This window comes from Oryzias melastigma, linkage group LG16 (assembly GCF_002922805.2).
Source record: "Oryzias melastigma strain HK-1 linkage group LG16, ASM292280v2, whole genome shotgun sequence".
NCBI lineage: Eukaryota > Metazoa > Chordata > Actinopteri > Beloniformes > Adrianichthyidae > Oryzias > Oryzias melastigma.
The window spans coordinates 28,882,369-28,903,487 of record NC_050527.1 but is presented as its reverse complement, the minus strand read 5'-3'; the positions used below and the strand labels follow the sequence as shown (position 1 = coordinate 28,903,487).

Sequence of the window (21,119 nt, the reverse complement as noted above, 5' to 3'; positions counted from 1 at the left end):
TTTCAGTTTTCATGTTGAACGATCAGCTTTATTTGGACTCCAAACATCTCGGCTTCTTCTCCACCACATTTCTAAACGTCTCCCATGAAGTCCTGTGATTGGTCGAAGTCCTCCAATAAAAACTCCTCTCTGAGGATGAGGACGATGCTGCGTTTCGCTCAGGACTCCCTCCTGCTGCCATCGGGAGGCGCCAGAGCCCGACCAGGACTCAGGCATCCTGGAGAAAGGCACTAGACTGCCAGCAGGAGGCGCAGCAGAGCAGCGAGGTTTGCAGTCTCTGCACAGGAGCTGCTGAGCAAGGCACTGACAGTCTGTTTATTTACAGTTCCACTTGATGAAGGATTCAATCCAACAACTGAGTGCAAAACAGATGAAAGTCCTCCCCTCCGTTTGCGTGGCGTGCAGGAGCTCGCTCCAACAGCGTCCACACTCACCGTCAGACGGGGGACTCGGCTTTGGGCGGGGCTGGGGGTCGACTTGGGCGCAGCGGGGGTCGTCTGCAGAGAAAGAGGGTCAGTTTCCACGGAAACTTAGCTTTTTCATCAGATATAAGCTATTATTTTGAAGGAATCTAAACACATTTAAAAGCATAAAATCATGTATTTACAGGAGAGATTGTTCACTATGACAGACGTAGAGTCACAGAAACTAAAGCCGCATGTTTGGACTCGACAGCAGGAAGTTCTGACCCGCCTCAACCCGCTGAGCACTCAAGAACACGAGGCTGGACCTGAACCCAAGTCAGTCCTGAAAATCACACATCAGGATCACTGACTGTATCTGAGAACTGGACTGAGTGACTCCTCCCCCCTAGTGATCCAAACAGGAAGTACCTGCAAAATCCCACAGACTTCTATGTAGAAATAAACAGCTGTTCCTCATTCTATTGGTCAGAATAAACATTCTGGCTCTGATACCTTTTTAACATTGTCTTGATATTTGTTTGCAGTTCAAGTTATTCAAGTTATAAACTGACCAATCAGATGCCTCAGTAAAAGCAGGCGGAGCCTGCATGCCCACGCTCAACATTCAAAACTTTTGACTGACAGATTTTCTATAGCCTGCCTTCCGGTTGTAAGAGTGTGGCGTTCTAACAAGCTCACTCCTGATTGGTCACAGTGGTCACCATAGAAACAACTCAGACCAATTACTGACGACATCTGAACTGAACCGACCTCTTTGGTTGGAACAAGAATAACCATTTTCTATGGATGACATCACACTTGCTCGGTCCAGTTCTCTGATACAGTCAGGCTGAAATCAGCTGAACTTTCTGATCACACCTGAACTGAAGACGCCATAGTGAGAGCGCTCTTATTTTATAAAGAACTTAAATATTCGATAACAATTTATTACAGGATTCCTTAACAAGCTTTAACACATTAACAAACATGATTAATGTGTTTATAAGGTGTTAGTAAGACATTCATAGTACAATAAGCCAAATAAGGTTTATTAACATCTAAAGTGGGGTCATTGTCTACAAAGGTCAATCAATAAACTGCTTACAAGCTAAACAAACATATGAACTATCTGTATAAACATTATACTGAGTGTTTTGCAGCACCTCCTCTAAAGTGTTACCAAATGTTCTGTTATGTTTCAGATGTAAACTAATGTTGAAAATTTACTGTGAAATCGTGTGATTTGAATCCTTTATAAAAAGACAAAATAGTCACAACAAAAAACTAAACACCAAAAACAATCAAAACCACTGGAACAAATGAAGAAAACCATCGTTGTGTTTCCTTTAAAAACTGCATTTTACATTAATAAACATTTATTCATGTTGTTTGAAACATGGATGTTTGTTTCAGTTTTCAGGAACAGAAAAACTGCAAAACCAGCGATTGTAAAAACTCTGAAAACAGTTAAAAGAGGAAAAAACTAAATGAACTTAAATTAAAACTTAATAGATTTGTGTTAAACAGGAAGTGACATCATCACACTGTTCAGCTGTACCTGCTGGACCCCGGGGCGGGAGCCACGGCTCCGAGGTGAGACAGTTTGGTGTTGGAGGCGTGGCCCAGGAGGGGGGGGAGACCTGGGTGGGGCGGCAGCTGGGTGTTGGTGGGTGGGGCTGGGGGGCGGGGCTTGGGAGGCACAATAGGTTTGAGAGGAACAGAGACCTGTGTGGGTGGAGAGAACAGAGATGTGGCTGATCTGTCCGATCAATGAGACATCGATCAATAAACTGATCGGCTCTAATGCTGCAGCTGTCAGACATTCATCATCGAAGCCTGCAGACGCTCACAGATCAATCACTGACCGATCACTGATGAATCCCTGATCAATAAATGATCAATCACTACAATCATCTCCTCTGATCAGCCTGCAGAGTGCCATACCTGTGCAGCTGAAACAGGGTCAGGGGGGAGTGGCTTGCTGGGCGGAGCTGGTCGAGTTGCCCGCCCCTGAAGGTTAGTGAGGCGGAGGAAGAGGAGGAGTCAGGAGGAAGCAGAGCAGACAGAAGAGGCTTTCATTTGAGCTTTCTGCAGACGAGACTCAAACAAACGGACTGCAAGTCCAGGAGCGCAAAAGGTTGCGACACCAAAACGCTAAGGAGCGGCGTACCTGGCTGCTGGGGGAGGGGGGGTCGGGGGGCAGAGGCTTGCTGGGGGCGGCCGGTCGCTGCTTAACCGGCTGATGCATGAATGAGAGTGAGAAGAAGAGCAGTCAGTGCCGAGAGGAAAAGCAGAGATGTGGTGATGAGCATCCAGGTGAAGCAGAGACCCTGCAGGAGCCGCGCACGCCGCCATCACGCTCGGTCTGAGGTTTTTACTCAGAATCATAATCTCAGAGGTTTATCCTAAAACTGTAAGATTACAGATTTTGTTGTAAGGGTAAAACTAATGTTAAAATCTTTGGTTCTGTTGTGCCACAAAGAAATGTTTTCTTTAAAACCTAACATGTTTTTTTGTCTTGATCAGGGCTGGGTTGATACAATCGATTTGAATTTATTTAAGATTAACAGATCAATAATCGATACATAAAGATATAAACCGATTTACCACATGAAGCTAAAGTCCGCTAGCTTGATGCTAACGTTTAATGGACTTTCCCATAGGACGGCTAATGCTAACGCTCATTCGACATAAAGATTTATTCTGACTAAATGAACATCTTTATATGAATTTTCTAAACACTTTTAAGGAAATATTTTTTAAAGTAACCATTTGTGGTCTAAAACATCGTCTCTTCCTCATTCTTTCTTCTTCTTGTGGGATAAGCTGTAATGCTATAGCACGATCGCCACCTAGTGGCCAAACTGAAACGTCCTCCAGGAGAGGCAGAACAATGTTTACAATGTTAATGATCTGAACATTTTTGTAAGAGATTCTCTTTTCCACAGAGATTATGAATGTATTTCTAAACAAATGCGTATAAATGTGTAAATTCAATATTGAATTGGATTGAAGAACCGAAAAAAATCGGAGTAGAATTGAATCGCTTCTTGAAATTATAATCGATACCCAGCCCTACTTTTGAAAAATCAGTAGAAACAAATCAAATCCTAGTAAACAATCTCCTGAATTCAGTCAAAGCCTAGTTTCTGGGGGCGGTTGATACCTGAACACTACAAACGTGTTTCTGTATTTGAAGACGCAGGAGGAAAGATTCATTAACTTTACGCTGATCTTAGTGGAGATCTAATACAGATCTCGGATTAGAGGGGAGATATCCTGTTTGATCAGCAGATTATTTTCACAGAAGTCCCTGCAGATTTTTATCAAAAACCTTTCAAATAAACATTTTGTTAAATTCTTTCAGGAGTTTTAGTCTTTAGAACAAAATCTCCTCCTGCTGGTATAAAAGTGTAACTGCATCATCCCTCAGATTATTTCAGGATTCTGCAAAAGTTTTAAAAATCTGTAATTAAGATACAAGTTTTCTTCAAAGCTTGGTCAAAAAAGTGAAATAGGTCAAAGTCAATAAAATGAAGCTCCGCCTCCAATTTCTGCAGGAGTTTTTATGCTGCATGACTGCCACACATAATGCACAACAACAACAGACGCACAAACGGACATTCAGATGCCGAGTCTGAACAGCACCAACACAGGTGGAGTTACCTTTGATGGGGGGGTTAGAGCGGGGTCAGGAGGGAGGGGCTTATTAGGAGGAGCCGGTCTGTCATTAGCCTGATAGAAGACAGGAAGCAGAGCAGTGAAACATGCAGCCGTTGAGTTAATGAGACACGGCGGGAAGAGAGGGTTTCTGGGTAAGCAGCAGCGTCCGACACCGTCGCTCCTCTTTCTGCTCAGAGGAAAAGACACAGGGCGGGATCGCCGTTACCTCTTTCTGGGGCGGAGCCAAAGGGATGTCAGGCGGCGGGTTCAGGTGGTATCTGAGCGGCCGGACCTGCTCTCCGTTCCTGCCGTCCACTCGCTCCGTCACTGGAGTTCTGCAGCGAGTTACAGAAGGTCGAGTCACAAAAACGTGTTCTGGTTCACATCACAGTGTTTGATCTGATGTAGTTTAGTCTGTAAAAACACAGCAGCTAAAACAGAGTCTGCTCTAACACAAACACACGAGTGAAGGGCCGAGCACATGAAGCTGCACCAGGTTACAGGTTTCTACTGCAGAAACCCCGAAGTTTATGGAGGAACTCAACCTGCTGCCCAGTTCTACATCAAACTATGTGAGAAAACAACAACAACCATCTGGATTTGAAATTCGGACTTAAAGCTGCACCTACAACCGGATTTGAGGACTTCATTTCTCCCAAACGGAGACAAACTTCCAGACGTGAGGAATCGAAGCGCTGCAGCTTTAAGTCCTGAAAGGTTTCTTCTCTGCAGGTGTGAACCTCCAACCAAAGTTCTCTGACAGAGCCGTACCTGGCGACGTGGGCGGGGTCAAACTCCAAATCCCACATCTCACTGTCAGTCACACTGCATCGTGGGTAGAGAAAGGTTTAGTGTGTGCAGGTCTTTGGGAGCTCCAAAATGCTTCCTGAAAACTGTCACCAGCATCAACACTGCCCCCTTCTGGTTACTTCTGCGTCTTTATCATCTTTATTTCCGTGTTTTCCACAGCTGAGTTTTCCCCTCACCTGCTGTCTGAATGAAGGACTCATCCCTGCATCTGTCAAACTACCAGCATCATCTGGATCTGGTCCACATGAGGTCAAACTGGAGCCTTTAGGCTTTCAAACCAGGTTTTGTCCAAACTGTCAAACAGCTCCAGGTTCCAGTTTCAACCGGTCCTGAGTACATTTTACAAATATATAATGGAATAATGTCCCAGTGTGTCAAATTCCTCAGGCTGCCCTCAGAATCAGGGGTCACTTTAGGTCAGCCCTTTCTGCTCCACATTGACTGAGCTGGAGAGGCTGTCCAGATTCTGGAACATTAAGCTTGAGATCTTTTAGGATCTTCTTTGTGTCACTTTGAGACAAATTCAGGACCATTGAAACAAAAGCATCAACATGTAAAGTTCAGAAAACATACAAAGAATAATGTCAGAATAAAACAGCAAAATGAACCGACAGGACGAAGCCGACCTCATGGAGTTTTTACAACCAGGGGAAGCAAACAGATGTTTTAACAGAAACTCCCTCCAGAGTTTAGGGGAGGATGGACATGGTTCTCCAACTACCTACACAACATAACTCAGTGTATAAAGCATGAAGATCTTGAGTCATGATTAAAAAAGGAGTGCCGCAGGGCTCTGTTTTAGGCCCCATCTTATTAATTCTCTATATCAATGATGTGAGTCAATCGGTCTCAGAAGTCAACTTGCACTTTTATGCTGATGATACAGTTATTTATTGTTGTGGATCATCGCTCTTTCAGGTCATAGAAACCCTGCAGAAGCTTTTGTTGCTGTCCAAAACTCCCTTCTTTCACTAAAACTGGTGCTAAATTCAGAGAAGTCTAAATTAAAGCTGATTTCCAATAAATAAATCCAGATAATCTTCCTGTAGTCACCACTCTTGAAGGGGAAGTCATCGAGGTGGTGTAGGAGTACAGATATCTTGGTGTTTTGATTCATAACTCCCTGACTTTTAAACTCAAAGAAAAATAAAAGTCCACACAATACTGTAACTTTAGTATTTTAATCTACCACATTTTTATGACTCCATTTATTTTATGCTTTTATGTAATGTTCAGATGCAATTGTCTTAAAGGTTTCATTGTCTTAATGTCTAGATGTATTTTTAACTAACTGTGGCTGCCTCTTGGCCAGGACTCCCTTACAAAAGAGGTTTGAAATCTTGATAATGGATAAATAAATGTCAATAATAATGAAGGACCAGTAGTCCTGACCTCAGCATCACTGAACACTTGAGGGATCATCTTGGACATGATGGTCCTACTAGAGTCACCAACACAACCCAGCAGTGTGGGGGGAGACCACCATGAGGCTCTGGTTTAGCTTTTGGGAGAAAATGTTAAGTCTGTAATTGTTGTGAATGGTTTGTAGGAACCTGAATTCTCCAGAGCTGATGAAAAACTGACCAGCTTTTATTGTTCTGAACCAGGAACTCTGGTGTTTAGCCTTCAGATCAGTGCGCGTCACATGACCCATAGCTGTAAATAAACAGGGCTGGTCATAACTTTATGTTTCCAGTAGGAACAAGGAATCCTCCCCAGAAAAATCAGTTGGTAAAGAGAAGGGAAAGCTAGAGAGGAGCTAAGTGTCAGAGCATCAGGGATGCAGAGTTCTCAGAGACACCAGGAGAAGCTGCTGCTGCAGCTTCAGGACCAGGTTTTACACTTCAATGCTTCAGACGCTTTCAACTTGAAGCCAGTTTGGAGATTAATAAAACCCCTTTAAATGCAGACCTTTACAGTTTGGTCCTCCATCAGCAGAAGGTCCACAAACCGTGTGCCAAAGTCAAGTCCCCCTATTGGCTTTAAACGAACACAGCAGGAGCATTACCAGTTATGTTGAAGTCCCCATAATGACTTTAAACGAACACAGCAGGAGCTCTACCGGTTATGTTGAAGTCCCCATAATGACTTTAAACAAACAGAGCAAGAGCATTACTGGTTATGTTGAAGTCCCCATAATGACTTTAAACGAACACGGCAGGAGCGTTACCGGTTATGTTGAAGTCCCCATAATGACTTTAAACGAACACAGCAGGAGCGTTACCGGTTATGTTGAAGAGCTTTGTGGAAGGGGCTGCTCTGTCCCAGACAGCAGAGCGCCCGGCGGAAACGTGGAAAGCGGAGAGCGAGGAAGAGGAGGACCACAGGGAGGACGAAGAAGAAGATGACGAGCAGGGCGACTCGGACCGGATCCGACCCTGAACACAGAAGCAGGAGTTTTTATTCCAGGTGATAAACCACCAGAGAGAACCTGCAGGGTTTCGGTAGAAGCACCTCCAGCAGCTCTGGCCGGACCGCTGTCCACGCTGCCGCCGTGACCCGAGTACCTGCAGTCAGGAGGAGCCCAGCCCACGTCACAGTGACAGTTCTTATTACTGTTACACACCTGAAACACAAACAGAGGACGGCCAGTCGAAAGACTTTTTATAGTATAGTAACAACATAAAAAGACAGCTGTAAATTAAACTTTTAAACAAAGAAACCATGTTTGTTGAAACAGAAAAATGCTTTGCTAACCCCATGACCGTTACACTTCCTGCGGCAGTCGTCCACGCCAAACATGGACACAGCCCGACACTTATGGTTAAAGCAAGCCTGTGAGAGGAAACAAGAAAACATTTGCGCTGTTTAAAAGGCATATTTGAAATCTCCTAATTTTCTACATTAATTCTGGGTAAAAATGTGACAAGGTATAAGCTGTTTTCAGTGCAGTCTTTCCTCCAGGCCTGCAGAGGGCGCTGTCTGACCTTTCCAGGCCCGCAGGCTGTGCCCTGGGCCACAGTGGCGGGGTCGGACACATCGTCCCCCAGGTGGAAGAAGGTTCCTCTGCAGATCAGGTCGCTGTCGTTGAAGCGCACGGTGGTGGTGAGGATCTGAGCGTTGCTGCCCAGCAGGGGGCGCTCCCGGCCGCCCTGACACTGGATCCTGCCGCAGTGGACATCTCTACAGTAGCAGAGAGGAGAGCTGAGTCCAGCAGGACGGAGGAGGCGGTGTGAGAGCAGATCGGCGGTGTTTGAGCTTGCGGCAGGCGCACTTACGCGTTTCCACAGGGGATGTGGGAGCCGTTGGCCAGCTGACCGCAGTTTCCGTATTTGTTCCCCTGTTTGTTCACAGATGAGAAACAAACGGCTGGAGCGCTGGTGGCATCTGAGGAATCAAACCCCAACAGAGCGGTTTTGGATCAACATCATTCTGATGTTTGAGCGAGATAATCAACAAGTGGAGTAAAAACTGAGACCAACCTGACAGAATAACTCAGAAACACGTGATTGTTCAGTTAATTAAAAGCTGTTAAAGGTAGTGACAGGTCTGCTAAGAACAGGTTAAAATATGAGTTCTTACTGGGTCCCCACAGCATCTGGCACTGGGTGTCCATGTTGGCGCAGACTCCTTCGTAGCAGTAGGAGGTGCTGTTCTCGCACAGTTCGCCGTTCTGCAGGAAGACATTGGGGGGGCAGTGGGGGGAGGAGCCTGAGCAAAACTCCGGCAGGTCGCAGTCTCCGAGCGGCTCGCGGCACATCGATCCGGCCGGTCGCAGCTGAAGGATGGAGAAGATCCGGTTCAGGTGCGGACCGGCAGAAAGCCCAGATCCAATGTTGGGGGAGGGGTGGGGGGTCTGTCTGACCTTACAGCTCTGGCAGCAGATACCATCAGAGGAGCACTGAGCTCCAGGAACCAGCCGGCAGGTGGAGGCGTTGCAGCAGGGGTCCTCACACTCCTGACCAATCAGAGCACAGAAGGATTAGATCAGTTTCTGTTTGTTTGGGTTCTCGTCTGCTGATCCCAGATTTAGATTCAGTTCATGTTTCTTTCTGCTGCTCCTACTATTTCAGGAGAAGATTTTTAGCTTCATCTGGAGCTCAGATGACTTAATGTCTGATCTTAGAACCAGCAGCAGAACCGGTGAACAGGTTCTGCCGGTGAACGGGTTATGGTGAGGGTTACCTGCAGCAGCCCGCAGTCACACTCCTCCCCTTTCTCCACGTACAGGTTTCCACAGCGAGGTCCTCCCAGGAGGCGGTCCGGCTGCGGGACGTTGAACAGACACATGCCGCCGCCGTGCTGCAAGCTGACCGTCAGGTCCGTGACGCTGCAGCTGCTGAACTGCTGACCCGGCAGGAACCTGAGGTCACAGAGGGGGCGGGGTTACAGCTCGCGGTTTGAGCAACAGTCTGATTATGTTCTGGAACTGAGGTTTGAACTATTGTGGCAGGTCAGTTAAGATCAGTGTTCCTGCAAGTTAAATTTAAGACAAAATAGGGACGATTTTTAAAGCCATGGATGTCAAAAATGAAGATCAGTTTCTTAGACTATTTCCCAATTCATTCATTATTTCCTGTTTTATTAATTCATTGCCAAGTATTGAAATATTCTTTTTGTTAAAAATTGAAATATTAGAATTTTTTTTACATTTTCTGACTAAAACTGTCACTTCTCATCTTATTGTTTGTGATCTGTGCCGTGATGCTCTAGAGCTTTTCTTTGTTTAATCAACTGGAGGCGAGTATTCAGCGTATTTCACCGTATAACAACTGGTTTTCCCGATGTTTATTTACATCATGTGATCAAAATAATCTTAGTGGAAAAAATTTAACTTTTGACATCAAATATAAAACAGGTAAATTTCAAGGAGCACAATATTTGAAAGTTCATATATCAAAATTCCAGACGTTTTTAAGATATTATTTCCAAATTCATAAATTCAATTCTTTTTGAGACCCCGCAGGAACCCTGTAAGCTCCTACCCGTCAGATGGAACCGTTTGGTACTGACCCAGTTGACGGCTCCATGATGCAGCCCCCCAGGCGCGGCTCATTCTGACAGGAGCAGCGGCGCTCGGCGGTGTCGTGTCTCATTCCCAGATTGTGACCGAGCTCATGAGCGATGGTTGAGGCCACGCCCAGAACGCTGACCAGGTGGTCCTGGGGTGGGGAAGGAGTTAGGATTTAGAGACCGACCAGAGTCTGGACCTGAGAGAGGAGGCTCCATGTCTGGGATGTGTGTGAGTGTTGGGGGGGGGGGTTGTGTGTCCCAAGCGAGCATCTGCCTCACCACATTGACACCTCCGGAGCGGTCTCTGGAGCACATGGAGGACTGGGACGCCATCCCCACCGTGGTCCCGTCGAAGGACTCCCCCCTGTGGAGCAGAGACAGACCGTGGCCCGGCTGCCCGGCGGGTTGAACTTTCGCTCGGTCGAAGCCTCACATGACCAGCTGGGCGTTGTCGTGGCGAAGGCGTGGCAGCAGGTCTCGCGTTCTCCAATCCAAGAAGTTGTTGAGGGTGTCGGTGGCGCTCTTCTCCACCCGTATCTTGTCTCGGTCGCTCCAGATCTCCAGGCCGGTCAGCGCCACCCGCACGTTCAGAGGACGGTAGAACTGGAAGAGGAGGGGAGGCTGTTGGTTCTGCTGCTGGTCTGGACCAACGGCTGAGGCTCATCAGAGGTCTCACCCAGTCCACCTGGTTGGCCACGTCCAGCATGCGGTAGATGATGGTCTTGTTGTTCTTCTGGTAATTCAGGAACTGTGGAACATGAGGAGGATCTACTGAAGACACGATCTCTCTCTAACCTCCATCAGACGGGGTTTCAGTCCCGGATTACTGACCTCCTGATGATCCGCCACCAGCACCAGCTCGATGTATTTGGTCTCAGTCAGGATGTCCCTCTTGGTCTGCAGGAAGAACAGACAGACACAGCTGATGTTACCTCCTGGAGACTGAATGAATCCTCCAGTTTATTGTTCTGCTTCTACAGTCTAATGCTGCGCTCACACCAAACACGACTCGTGCAGCTAATTCAAGTCCTCCGCTTCGGTTTTGAGGTTAAATGTGCTGATGGACCATTTTCCAGAAATATATTTCTATATCTGTTTTTCTCATATCCAGTCAATGCATAGAAGACGTGGATAATGTAGAGAGATCAGGTTTATTTATTTTAAAGAGATCTACAAAGGCATCAGTAATCCCGTCTCCATGTTCACGAGATCATTCAGAGATTCTCCCGGTACGGTGAGCTTCACCATCGACTGCAGGAGGCTTAAATCTCTCTGTGACCCAGTTTGATGACTTAGACCCAATCTAAATTCTTTCCTTCCCTTATCCCTACAACCAGAGAGTTATGAAAAATTTGTGTCTCATATTTTAGACGTCACTTTGGTTTGATGATGTCACCAATAAACGCTGGTCCGCTAGCGTTAGCACGGAGCTTCCAGCACTCAAATATACACAACAACAGCGGTTTTATAACTTTAAAAGGTCATGCTAAATGCAAACGTCTGTGCGTCAGAGAACATCCACGTGAAGAAAAGCGCTTCTCAGCGCGACGCGGTTCAGAAGACTTTCTATCCCTCCATTTGGAGGGTCAGATTTAAAAAATAATATTCCGAACACGGCTTGCACTTAAACTGTCCCTATGGAGGGGAGGAGTGACAAATGCAGATTGGGTCTTTCTGTCCCGCATTGGCGGAAGGAAATTAAAAAAAAATAGATAATCTATTCATTACTGTCTCCATGCAAATAAAAAAAATACCATAAAGTTCAGGAGGAGAACGCTCAACACGCCACGGACCAAAGCTGAGCCCCTGATTGCTCAGATATTTGAACTCGTACGAGATATTAGGAATTGTCCTATTTTGTTAATAGTTGTTACTTTTACTGTGGCAGTCAGCGGACCGCCACGTCCAACGCTGGAAACACAGCGAGGACCAGAGAAACCTCTAACGGTCATAACCGTGTTTCTGAGGGAAGGCCGTCTCACCCGCCGTGTGTGGGGGGGGCTGTGGATGGGGGGGGCAGCAGTGTGGGGTACACCACAGACTCTGGAGCTGGGGGTGTCCAGGGGGGCAGTGGAGAACAGCAGGTGGAGCTCTCCTTCATCAGCTCCTGCTCCACTTCCACTCTGCTCCTCCTCTCCTCTGCGCTCCTGCAGGAGGTGCTCCTCTGGCTCCAGCTCAAAACTCAGGGAGGAGTTCAGAGCGATGACGCCCCTGGAAGAGGAGGCGAACACAAAATAAAGCCGTTAAACAGACGAAGAGATAGAAGCCTCAATCTGCACGCTCTCAGCGCTCCAGACACATCTGTTGTGTTCAGGCTGGTTCTGAGGATGACCTCCGGTCTCCGGTTTGGTCCAAAGCAGAGTTCAGGTGAGATTTTATACCTGCAGAACCATGAGGACATCAGAGGAAACCAGCTCTGGATCAGACCGGGATCAAACCAGGTTCAAACCAGGATCAGACCTGTCCGAGAGGTCGTTTTGTCTGCATTTTTCTTCAGATGTCTTAGGTCACATGTGTTAAAGTCAAGGCCCGGGGGCCGGATCCGGCCCTCCAGGTAATTCTATCCGGCCCTCCAGATCATTTTATATTATTATTTATGGCCCGATGTTATCTTGCACTTATTTTTAACTTGTATGATCTTGACAAAATATATTTTTATGTAGAATAAAATATTGAGAGTTATTTAGGTTTAAGGTGATTTATTCTGGAATAATATTCCTGCCTGTTTTCATCATAGTAATGATAAAAAAATAAGCTTTAAAGTTTTAAACATGTAGTTTCAGAGTGTTGAATAAATGGTTATGTTGTTCAGCCCCCGACCTAAGGTGTGTTTTGAATTTTGGTCCCTTGTGTGACTGAGTTTGACACTCCTGTCTTAGATGGTCTCCAAACAGAAAGGATTCATGTGGACTTGGCAGAGGTTTGACACTAGAAAGAGTCCTGGATGCAGTGAGACTGTGGCTGAACTTCATCTCCACGTCCAGAGCTGCACCTCAAATAAAATACTTTAAGGTAACTTAAATCTTTGGTGTTATGGGAGTGGTTAGAGTTGACAAAGCAAAAATATAAAGAAACACGTTACTGTAGGAGAATTTGATTTGAACCGTCTTCGTATCAAAGTGGACATTTGACATGTTGCTGTCTGGTTGTTCAATACGAGCGGTCCGGCACAATCCGGTCCAGTACGGAGTGGTCCGTCCAGTTAATTCTGCTGAGCGTTTCCAGTCAGTTCAGGCTCTCTTCCACTGAGCGGTTTGCGTGGTGTAGACCGCTGCCGTGTCCTTGTAGAGCGACGACTAGCAAAGCAACAATAATGGAGGTCATCCAGCAGCTCGTCTTCTTCTGTCTTTACTTTTTGTACATCGGGTAGAACAGGAAGTTAATGTTGTCTGAAAGAAGATTACGGTCTAGGAAGAATACCGCCATGAAGAGGAAAACAGAATCGCTAGCTTAGCACTATACTCGTGATTTCTAATGTCGTCATCACTGTCTACCAATCAACGTTGTGGATACAGCAGCTCCGCCCCCAACCATTCTGTTCTATTTTTCTATGGACCTTCAACAGATGGAGGCCCTCTAGAGGTACGAGTCGGAACTGTTTAATGGCTCCATTCAACAATGGAAATACTCAAAATACTGGACCGAACAGCACCGGAGTGCTCAGTGGAAAGGTTTACAGTTCCCTTGAGGCTTATACGGTCGCCTTAAGGGACATCATGAAAAGTACCATTATCGTGTGTGGTAAGAGTATTGTGAAGTACTCGTAAGGATGATGGAAGTTACACATTTATAATGTACAGGTGATGCTGTCGTACTGTGTCCTTACTCCACACTCTACTGGTTATTAAAGGGTTAGTAAAGGGCTGGGACAAAGCTAAAATGCGTATCCAGATATATTCCATATGTTCTCATGTATCAAAAATAACAAATAATTACCGTTGACAAACGCAGGTTTTTGTAAAATTTGACAAAATCACACTCACATTTCGCCCTGCTTCAGAAACGGCTCGATTTGGGTCACGTGACGCGTTGACGTCATGTGAGTGAGACAGCGCCAGCAGCAGAATGCAGGCGGACCCAGAACAAATGTTTCCACAATCTGAGTCTGAAGACAGAATTGTGGACCTGGAAATATCGCTGCTATCGCTAGCTCCGACACGCAAAGGAGAAGCCATCTTGCTATGTTGACCCCTCTGACGTCACACGCACCACGTGACCAAAACGGAGCTTTTCACCCGGAAGAGACAGGTTTGCCAAATTTGGCCTCAAAAAGGCCGTTTTATTTCAATATTTCTTGCTCAAAACACGCCAAAACATTTGGAAATGGTAAATATAAGGCGAAATACAGTTAACACCGAAAATGACCTACAACCCCATTACTAACCCTTTAAGGTGTGAGTACTGGCTCCTTGGTGACCGTGCACGTGATCCATAAGTGCCCGTAGGACATTCACACAATCTACACTCTGACTGTCTCATTTCTAACAGTCAGGCTGCAGCGAGGAGCGTGCACGTTTCACGTGAACAGCACTGATGGGATCCTGTGCAAGATTTGAGGGCGGAGTTAAAAAAATGTCAAATCTGTACGACACACCTGTGTCTCACCTACTCACTGACTCGTATGTGTTGTAGAAGTGTTCACTACGACCTGTCACCCGCAGCACGCCCGTAGATGAACATGAACACTTTCTCTCTGTGGTTCACGGAGCGTCTACGACCTGACTCTTCCTGCTGGTCACCTGTGTGACCCGTACAGGCTGGACCATTTTTCCCTCGCTCGGATTCATCTGGGACAGCAGCATAACTGTCATCGTTGGATTTGGTCCGTGTTTTCTGTGTCAGAGGACAGAAACTCAGAAGTCCTGATGTTTGTTCAGGAGTTTCCATGTTTTTATGGGAGGTGGGAGTGAGGTGGCTTGGAGCATGGAGCCCTGCCTCATTGTTTCCATGGAAACACAGGTTCCTCTCAGAGGAGCGGGTTCTTCCCTCCTTCACCTGTGCGGTCAGAGGCCTCGAGCGTGAACGTCTGAAAGTTATCCAGTGAAAGCATCTGCTGGTCTGAGAATCTCTGCCAAACTCGTAGATTTAGACGTGATTTTCTCACACTTCATGCTGTAACGTGGGATCTGCAGTCTTGTTCTAAATATAGAAGTCCAGGTTTGACCGAGGCTGGAATCTGAAGCGTGACCGGCATTGTTCACCGCGCTGACACAGAACTTGAATGAATCCGGTAATCTCTGGGTCACAGGTCGCTCCACATGAATCGGATCAACTGGATCTGCGGGGGAACATTGAGATCGTTCATCTCATTACACTGAAAAGCCTTCAGAAGCTGTAAACCCTGAACTCTGGAGCAGCGCGGCTTTCGGGTCAGTTCACAGTTTTTCACAGCTTCGTCAGCAGATGTCAGGAAAAGCACTTCCGTCTGGACTCAGCTGCGGCTCTGGTCTGATGATGACTCAGCAGAAATCCTTCATCTGATTCAGCTGTCTTTGGGCTCAAACAGCAGGTTTCACTGAAAGCTGTTTACGGTGTTCACGTCGTTTTTAGACGACTGAGTCAAAGCTGAGAAACACAGAATCCCAACAACTCTTTTGGTCTATTATCTAGTCAGGGGGTCCCAAACTTTTTGGATAAAGGGCCAAAATCTAAAAAAGATCCCGGTCCGCGGGCCAAATACAATCATTTTTTTGGATGTCATAAAATAAAACCAGAAAATAAAGAATATGGTTCAATTAACTATTTTGATTCTGATTTTATCAAGGTATCACTCATTAGAAAGAATAAAAAGTATTTTTTTTCTTTGAAACCTTTAACAATAACAGTAAGGCCTCATTGGCCATTTTTAATTGAAAATAAACAAGCTAAAACAAATAAACAAACTTTCTTCCAATGAAAACAGCAAACTGGGATCTTAGTGCGAGACGTGGAGCTGTTCTTTTGACTTCATCAGTGACTCAATGTTGGCCTGGAGGTTACTCACTGATGTAAGGGACGTTTTATGGAAAACCATAAGTCAAGGCCCGGGGGCCGGATCCGGCCCTCCAGGTAATTCTATCCGGCCCTCCAGATCATTTTACTTTATTGTTATTAATGACCCGATGTTATCTTGAGCTCATTTCTGATTTGTATGATTTGACAAAATATATTTTTATTTTTATGGCGAGTAAAATACTGAAAGTTATTTAAGGTTTAAGTTGATTTATTCTGGAATAATATTCCTGCCTTTTTATTATTCATAATTATTTTAAAAAGTTACAGTTTTAAAGTTTGAAAAATTTTAGCTGGCTATCAGCTTCAGCGTTTTCAGCTTTCAGCTTCAGCGTTTTCATCTATTAATTTTAGCATCTTCAGCTGCCAAATTCAGCTTCCAGCATTCACACTAACATTATCACAGGTAATGTTATATATCTAGTTTATAATTATGTTAAAAAAATATGGATTTAAAGTTTTAATAAATGTTTATCCTGTTCGGACAGCGACCTAAGGTGTGTTTTGGATTTTGGATCCATATAAAAATAATAATAAATATTATTTATTTGGCGCCTTTAAAAAATACTCAAAGACGCTTACAAAACAAACAAATAACAATAAAAAACAGCAGTAAGAAGCATTTAATTCAAAGATGGAAATGCAAATTAAGAAATAAAATTTAAAGATCAATTTTAAAAAGATGTGCGAATGAGTTTGACATCCTGCCATAAAGGGTTTCAACTAAACTCTGCAGCTTCCATAGACACAACTTGGCGGGCCAAATTTGGCCCACTTTGGGCACCCATGAACTAGTTTAAAGCTGTTGCTACGCTTTCACTCAGACAGAAGGACCGTAAACCTGAATGTTGCAGCAGATCTGTGTCTAAGGGTTCCTGAAACGCTTCAGGCCTCGCTCAGCTTCTCTGCTGTTCTTGAAACTGAAGCAGCGTTTTGGATTCAGCTGAATAAGTCCATTTTAGCTGCTGAAAAGAAGCTGAATCATAAAAGGTCTGAATGATGCCTCTAAACTACAGACTAAACAAAATCTACAACAAATGAATATAAAAACAAACAAGAACCTCTATATTGTCTGGTTAAAATAGTAACTTAAGTGTAAATATAAAGACAGTTAAACTGTTATGTGTTGAACTAGTGAGAAATAACCTGAAAGGTTATAAAGAAGAATAATACTAAAATGTTTACGATAAAACAGGACGTTTTCTTAAATAAACGTCTAAAATAAGCATAAAGGTGATGAAGGTTATGAAAACAAAATAAAATGGGAAAAGCAACATTTCCTTCTGGGTCAGAGGTCGGTGGGGTACTGACCGCAGGCCGGAGCAGGTGCTCACAGCCACTCTGGATTGTGGGAATCCTCGGACGTTTCCGTGGTAATAGCAATGAGTCTGTGGAGGACACGTGCATCAGTCACAGCTGGGTGGAGGAGCGGCGCAGGCGTGCAGTGACTCACCACGGGGTCGGCGGGCAGCGACACCCCGGTCCCGTTGGGGAGGTAGAGGAAGACGTTGGGGGGTTTGGGGAGCAGCTGACTGCGGAGCGAGAAGACAGAGCATCAGTGAAGGTCACGGCGGCCTCACCTGCTGACCAGCAACACTCACTGGTTCTTCTCCAGGTCCAGCACGAGGAGGCGGCCTCCCACCTCCAGCGCCCCCTGCAGCCTGTCGGGGTGTCCGTCCTGGAAAACACCAGGAGGACAGAGTCAACGGAGCGCTGCAGAACGCTGCTTCCACATTCACTGCAGGATTCTGCTCTGATATTTGATTCTTCAGGACTGACCTTCTATTTTTTTGGCGTTTCTGCAGATGAAAAGATTACAATTTGACATGGGACGTTTTTTGGTCTGATTATTAATTATAAAACTACCCAAATGTCTTTTTTTATTTAGGTCAGAATGTTCTGTTAACGATACATTTCCTCCATCTAAAAGACAATTCTAAAGTTGTTATAAATGAGAACATTTAACTTTCACTGAATTATTGCTGTTTTCTCCTTTATTTTCATTTCATTACTCAGTTGTTCTTTTCTTAGATTTTCTGAACATTTTAAAGTAGAAGACGTTCAGAGCAAAACGAGAAAGATTCCTGAGAGGATTCATGCAGAAGTTTTAGTGTTGAAAGAAGCTGTGCCTGTCACGTCTAACCGCCATCCAGACAGTTTGAGGTTTGTTTACAGAACAAACTGGAACTATATGAGAGAAACACAACAACAAATAATTATTATTTTTATGTAGCTGTTTTTAATTGCTGTAATTAATTTATTGAATTTTCTTTGATCACAAAGAACTTTGGCATCCTGATGACGTTGTAAAGTGATATTTAGAGTTCTTCCCGTCTGTCATCACATCTGATGGAGAGGAATCCAGTTTAGGAAGTCGGGTCACACCTCCGAATCTCTGGCTTCCTCCTCTCTGCTTCTTTGGGGTGTGGGCGGAGCTGAGTGCATCCGCCGTCCAATCAGCATGTCTTCCTGTCTGTTAATGGGCTGTTCTTTGAAGAAGAGACACTTCCTGTCTGACTCCGGCTTGCTTTCTCCTCTGCAGGAGAAGGAGGAAGCAGATTTTCCTGATTGTTCTTCAGGATGAGCAGGTCTGCAGGACGGCTCGGTTCTCTGGGTTCTGCCAATGCTGTGATTGATCCGATTTCCATGAAGTTCAACAATTCCAACTACTTCATCTCAACACAACCTTGAAGATGTGTAAAAAAAACACTGAACGCAAAAATGATACAATTATAATGCGTTCAAATGATTTTATTAACAGACAGAGAAACGAAGCCAAAATCCCAAAGACTTTCATGTAGAAATAACCAGCTGTTCCTCAGTCATTCTACTGGTCAGAATAAACATTCTGACTTCAAGATCTTTTAAAGATCTTCTTGATTCTCATTAGTTTTCAATTTTTTTTCTGTAGTTCAAGTTATTCAATATGTAAACTGACCAATCAGAAGCCTCAGAACAAGTAGGTGGAGTCTGCTGGCTGCTAAAACTATAGATTTCTGACAGATTTTGATGCAGCCCGCTTTCAATTCAATTCAATTTATTTAGCCCAATATCACAATTCAATTGCCTCATTTTAATGGGTAGGGGCGTGGTCTTCCAACAAGCTCATTCCTGATTGGTAGGAGTGGTTTCCACAAAACATTCAGGCCAACTTGGACCAATCACTGCTGACTGACAAAGTCTGGCTCCAACATGGTGGCGTCGGTATTGTGAAAGTATGGCGCCTGAATTGACTTGATTTGGTTGGAGCCGGAGTTAAGCGTTTTTTTATGGATGACATCAGTCAGTCCAGTTCTCACAACACCGTCACTATTGCACTTCATTACGTTGAGGAACGTATCACTCCACTAAGCTCCTGACTGACTACAGTACCCATAATGCACCAACAACCGATCAATTTATGTAACAGCTGTTCTAGTTCTACAACAGGGGGGTCAAACTCAATCACACAGGGGGTCAAAATCCACAACACACCTGAGGTCACGGACCGAACAGGATAAACATTTATTGAACACTCTAAAACGACATTTTTAAAACTTTAAAACCGTAAATTTTTAGCATAATTATGAACTAGATATATAGCATTACCTGTGATAATGCTAGTGTGAATGCTGGAAGCTGAATTTGGCTGCTGAAGATGCTGAAATTAATAGTTGCAAAGTAACGCTGAAGCTAATAGTCAGATAAAATATTAGCTAAATGCCAAATTAGCCTAAAAAAATAAAAATAAAAACTTAGGTTAACCAAAACAGCTAGCATGCAGCTGAAAAAATAGGTAAACTTCAAAACAGCCTAAAAATATCTTAGTGAATTCCAACATATTCCAAAAAGTTAGCAGAATGTCAATTTTTAAAACTTTAAAACCCTAACTTTAAACATAATTATGAAGAATAAAAAGGCAGGAATATTATTCCAGAATAAATCAACTTAAAACTTAAATAACTTTCAATATTTTACTCTCCATAAAAATATATTTTGTCAAAATTATACAAGTTAGAAACAAGATAACGGCCGGATCCGGCCCCCGGGCCTCGACTTTGACACATGCTATACAGTTTCTCTCAAACAAACACAAACCAGTCTGTTTTATTTTGAAATAAATCACAGAGTAGTTTAGTTTAAAGACTGCATTTTTTGCAGCTTTTTAGAGAAACTGTTGCAGCTTTTCTGCTGCAACACTCATGAAAACACAGCAGAATCCTGGAGGTTCTGGAAACGTCTGATGGAGTTCAGAGTCTTCATCATCATCAGGTTAGTGGGGAGCGGGAAAAGCGGCGTTCTCCTTTAAAGCTCCTGGGTGTCAACTCCCCGAGGCGTGTTTGTTTTCTCCACCCTCCGTACTTTGTGCTGTGGAGGGGTCACATCATTGTGCAGCAGGGTGGGGGCGTTTGTTGGCTGAGTCATGTTCACTTAAACTGGGAGTGGCTCTGTGTGGGAGGGGGGCAGATGGATTGTTTCAGAGGAACGAGAGGTTTTCTGTTTGTCAGGAATTGAAACTTTGAGGAACCGTTTCCTCCCCCCGTCTGTCCCGGCGTTCAGATCCTGATGTTCCATCGGGTTCTGCTCTCTGGAATCTGCTGAAGCTGCTTTCCCTCCTTCACCTTCTCCAGTGAAGTTTTCTTCCTCTGATCAAACCTCGGTTTGATAAAGATGCTGATTCTGGCTCTAATCAGTCGGGATTATCTCATCTTAATCTCGAATGGTTTACCACACAGACACTTTCTCCCCAGCAGCTCCGTTTCCTCTGGGCTGGGTGGGGCTACCAGGAGGTGGTGGGGGTTTTCAGAAAGGGAAATGATCTCAGAGTTTCTGTCAGCTGCACAGGAAGTCCTCCAACACCAGCGCTCCTGCAGGAAGCTGTGGTGAAAACCTTCCTCTTCCTTCCTCTGCGCCCCCACTCGTCTCGCCGAGAGGAATGTGAGGCGGACCCCCCCACCTTAAACTCAGATTAGACGCGCCGCCCTGTCCTCTTTGTGATATCAGCTCCTGAGGGCTTCAAGTCGCTTCATTTTTGTTTCAGAAAAATCTTGAAACACGTTTTTAATTTCATGATTGATGTCAAATATTTGAATTCATCCACAGAAAACGTCACTACTAAAAATCTGATTTATTTGACTGCTTTTAAAATAACAAATGGAGCTTTGCTCCTGATGCTTCTGCATGAAGCTCAGAGAAAAACTCAGAGAAAAAGCAGAAATGAGAAGATCTGATGTCAAAACAGCAAAGATGAACGGAACTATTTATCTGATAGATACCAGTTTGTTAATGTAAATGGACAGTCCTCTCGTTGTACTAGAG

The 21,119-nt window shown here is 44.6% G+C and overlaps 1 protein-coding gene and 1 long non-coding RNA gene across 4 annotated transcripts in view; one reads left to right on the top strand and one right to left on the bottom strand.

Moving 5' to 3' along the window:
* Window positions 1-6: 6 nt before the first annotated feature.
* Window positions 7-21,119, bottom strand: part of adam15 (ADAM metallopeptidase domain 15) — a 26,942-nt gene continuing 5,829 nt past the window's right edge. The window contains exons 3-26 of one of the 3 annotated variants that reach the window (XM_024258330.2): window positions 18,207-18,357; window positions 17,423-17,499; window positions 17,275-17,353; window positions 17,133-17,209; window positions 11,813-12,041; window positions 10,662-10,727; window positions 10,507-10,578; window positions 10,264-10,433; window positions 10,110-10,194; window positions 9,831-9,979; window positions 9,003-9,180; window positions 8,683-8,775; window positions 8,400-8,595; window positions 8,096-8,204; window positions 7,805-8,000; window positions 7,575-7,652; window positions 7,332-7,443; window positions 7,102-7,255; window positions 4,294-4,402; window positions 4,071-4,139; window positions 2,575-2,643; window positions 2,349-2,414; window positions 1,963-2,129; window positions 7-497 (exon numbers count right to left, since the gene is read on the bottom strand). In XM_024258330.2, coding sequence (XP_024114098.1) covers window positions 437-497; window positions 1,963-2,129; window positions 2,349-2,414; window positions 2,575-2,643; window positions 4,071-4,139; window positions 4,294-4,402; window positions 7,102-7,255; window positions 7,332-7,443; window positions 7,575-7,652; window positions 7,805-8,000; window positions 8,096-8,204; window positions 8,400-8,595; window positions 8,683-8,775; window positions 9,003-9,180; window positions 9,831-9,979; window positions 10,110-10,194; window positions 10,264-10,433; window positions 10,507-10,578; window positions 10,662-10,727; window positions 11,813-12,041; window positions 17,133-17,209; window positions 17,275-17,353; window positions 17,423-17,499; window positions 18,207-18,284 — 2,739 coding nt within the window. In that variant the 5' untranslated portion in view covers window positions 18,285-18,357 and the 3' untranslated portion in view covers window positions 7-436. The remainder of the gene's footprint in view (window positions 498-1,962; window positions 2,130-2,348; window positions 2,415-2,574; window positions 2,644-4,070; window positions 4,140-4,293; window positions 4,403-7,101; window positions 7,256-7,331; window positions 7,444-7,574; window positions 7,653-7,804; window positions 8,001-8,095; window positions 8,205-8,399; window positions 8,596-8,682; window positions 8,776-9,002; window positions 9,181-9,830; window positions 9,980-10,109; window positions 10,195-10,263; window positions 10,434-10,506; window positions 10,579-10,661; window positions 10,728-11,812; window positions 12,042-17,132; window positions 17,210-17,274; window positions 17,354-17,422; window positions 17,500-18,206; window positions 18,358-21,119) is intronic. The other 2 variants (XM_024258329.2, XM_024258331.2) reach the window with 2 other exon arrangements.
* Window positions 15,624-18,707, top strand: LOC112136574. The gene is made up of 2 exons (XR_002917381.2): window positions 15,624-15,878; window positions 18,364-18,707. It is a non-coding gene; the product is annotated as an uncharacterized LOC112136574 (long non-coding RNA).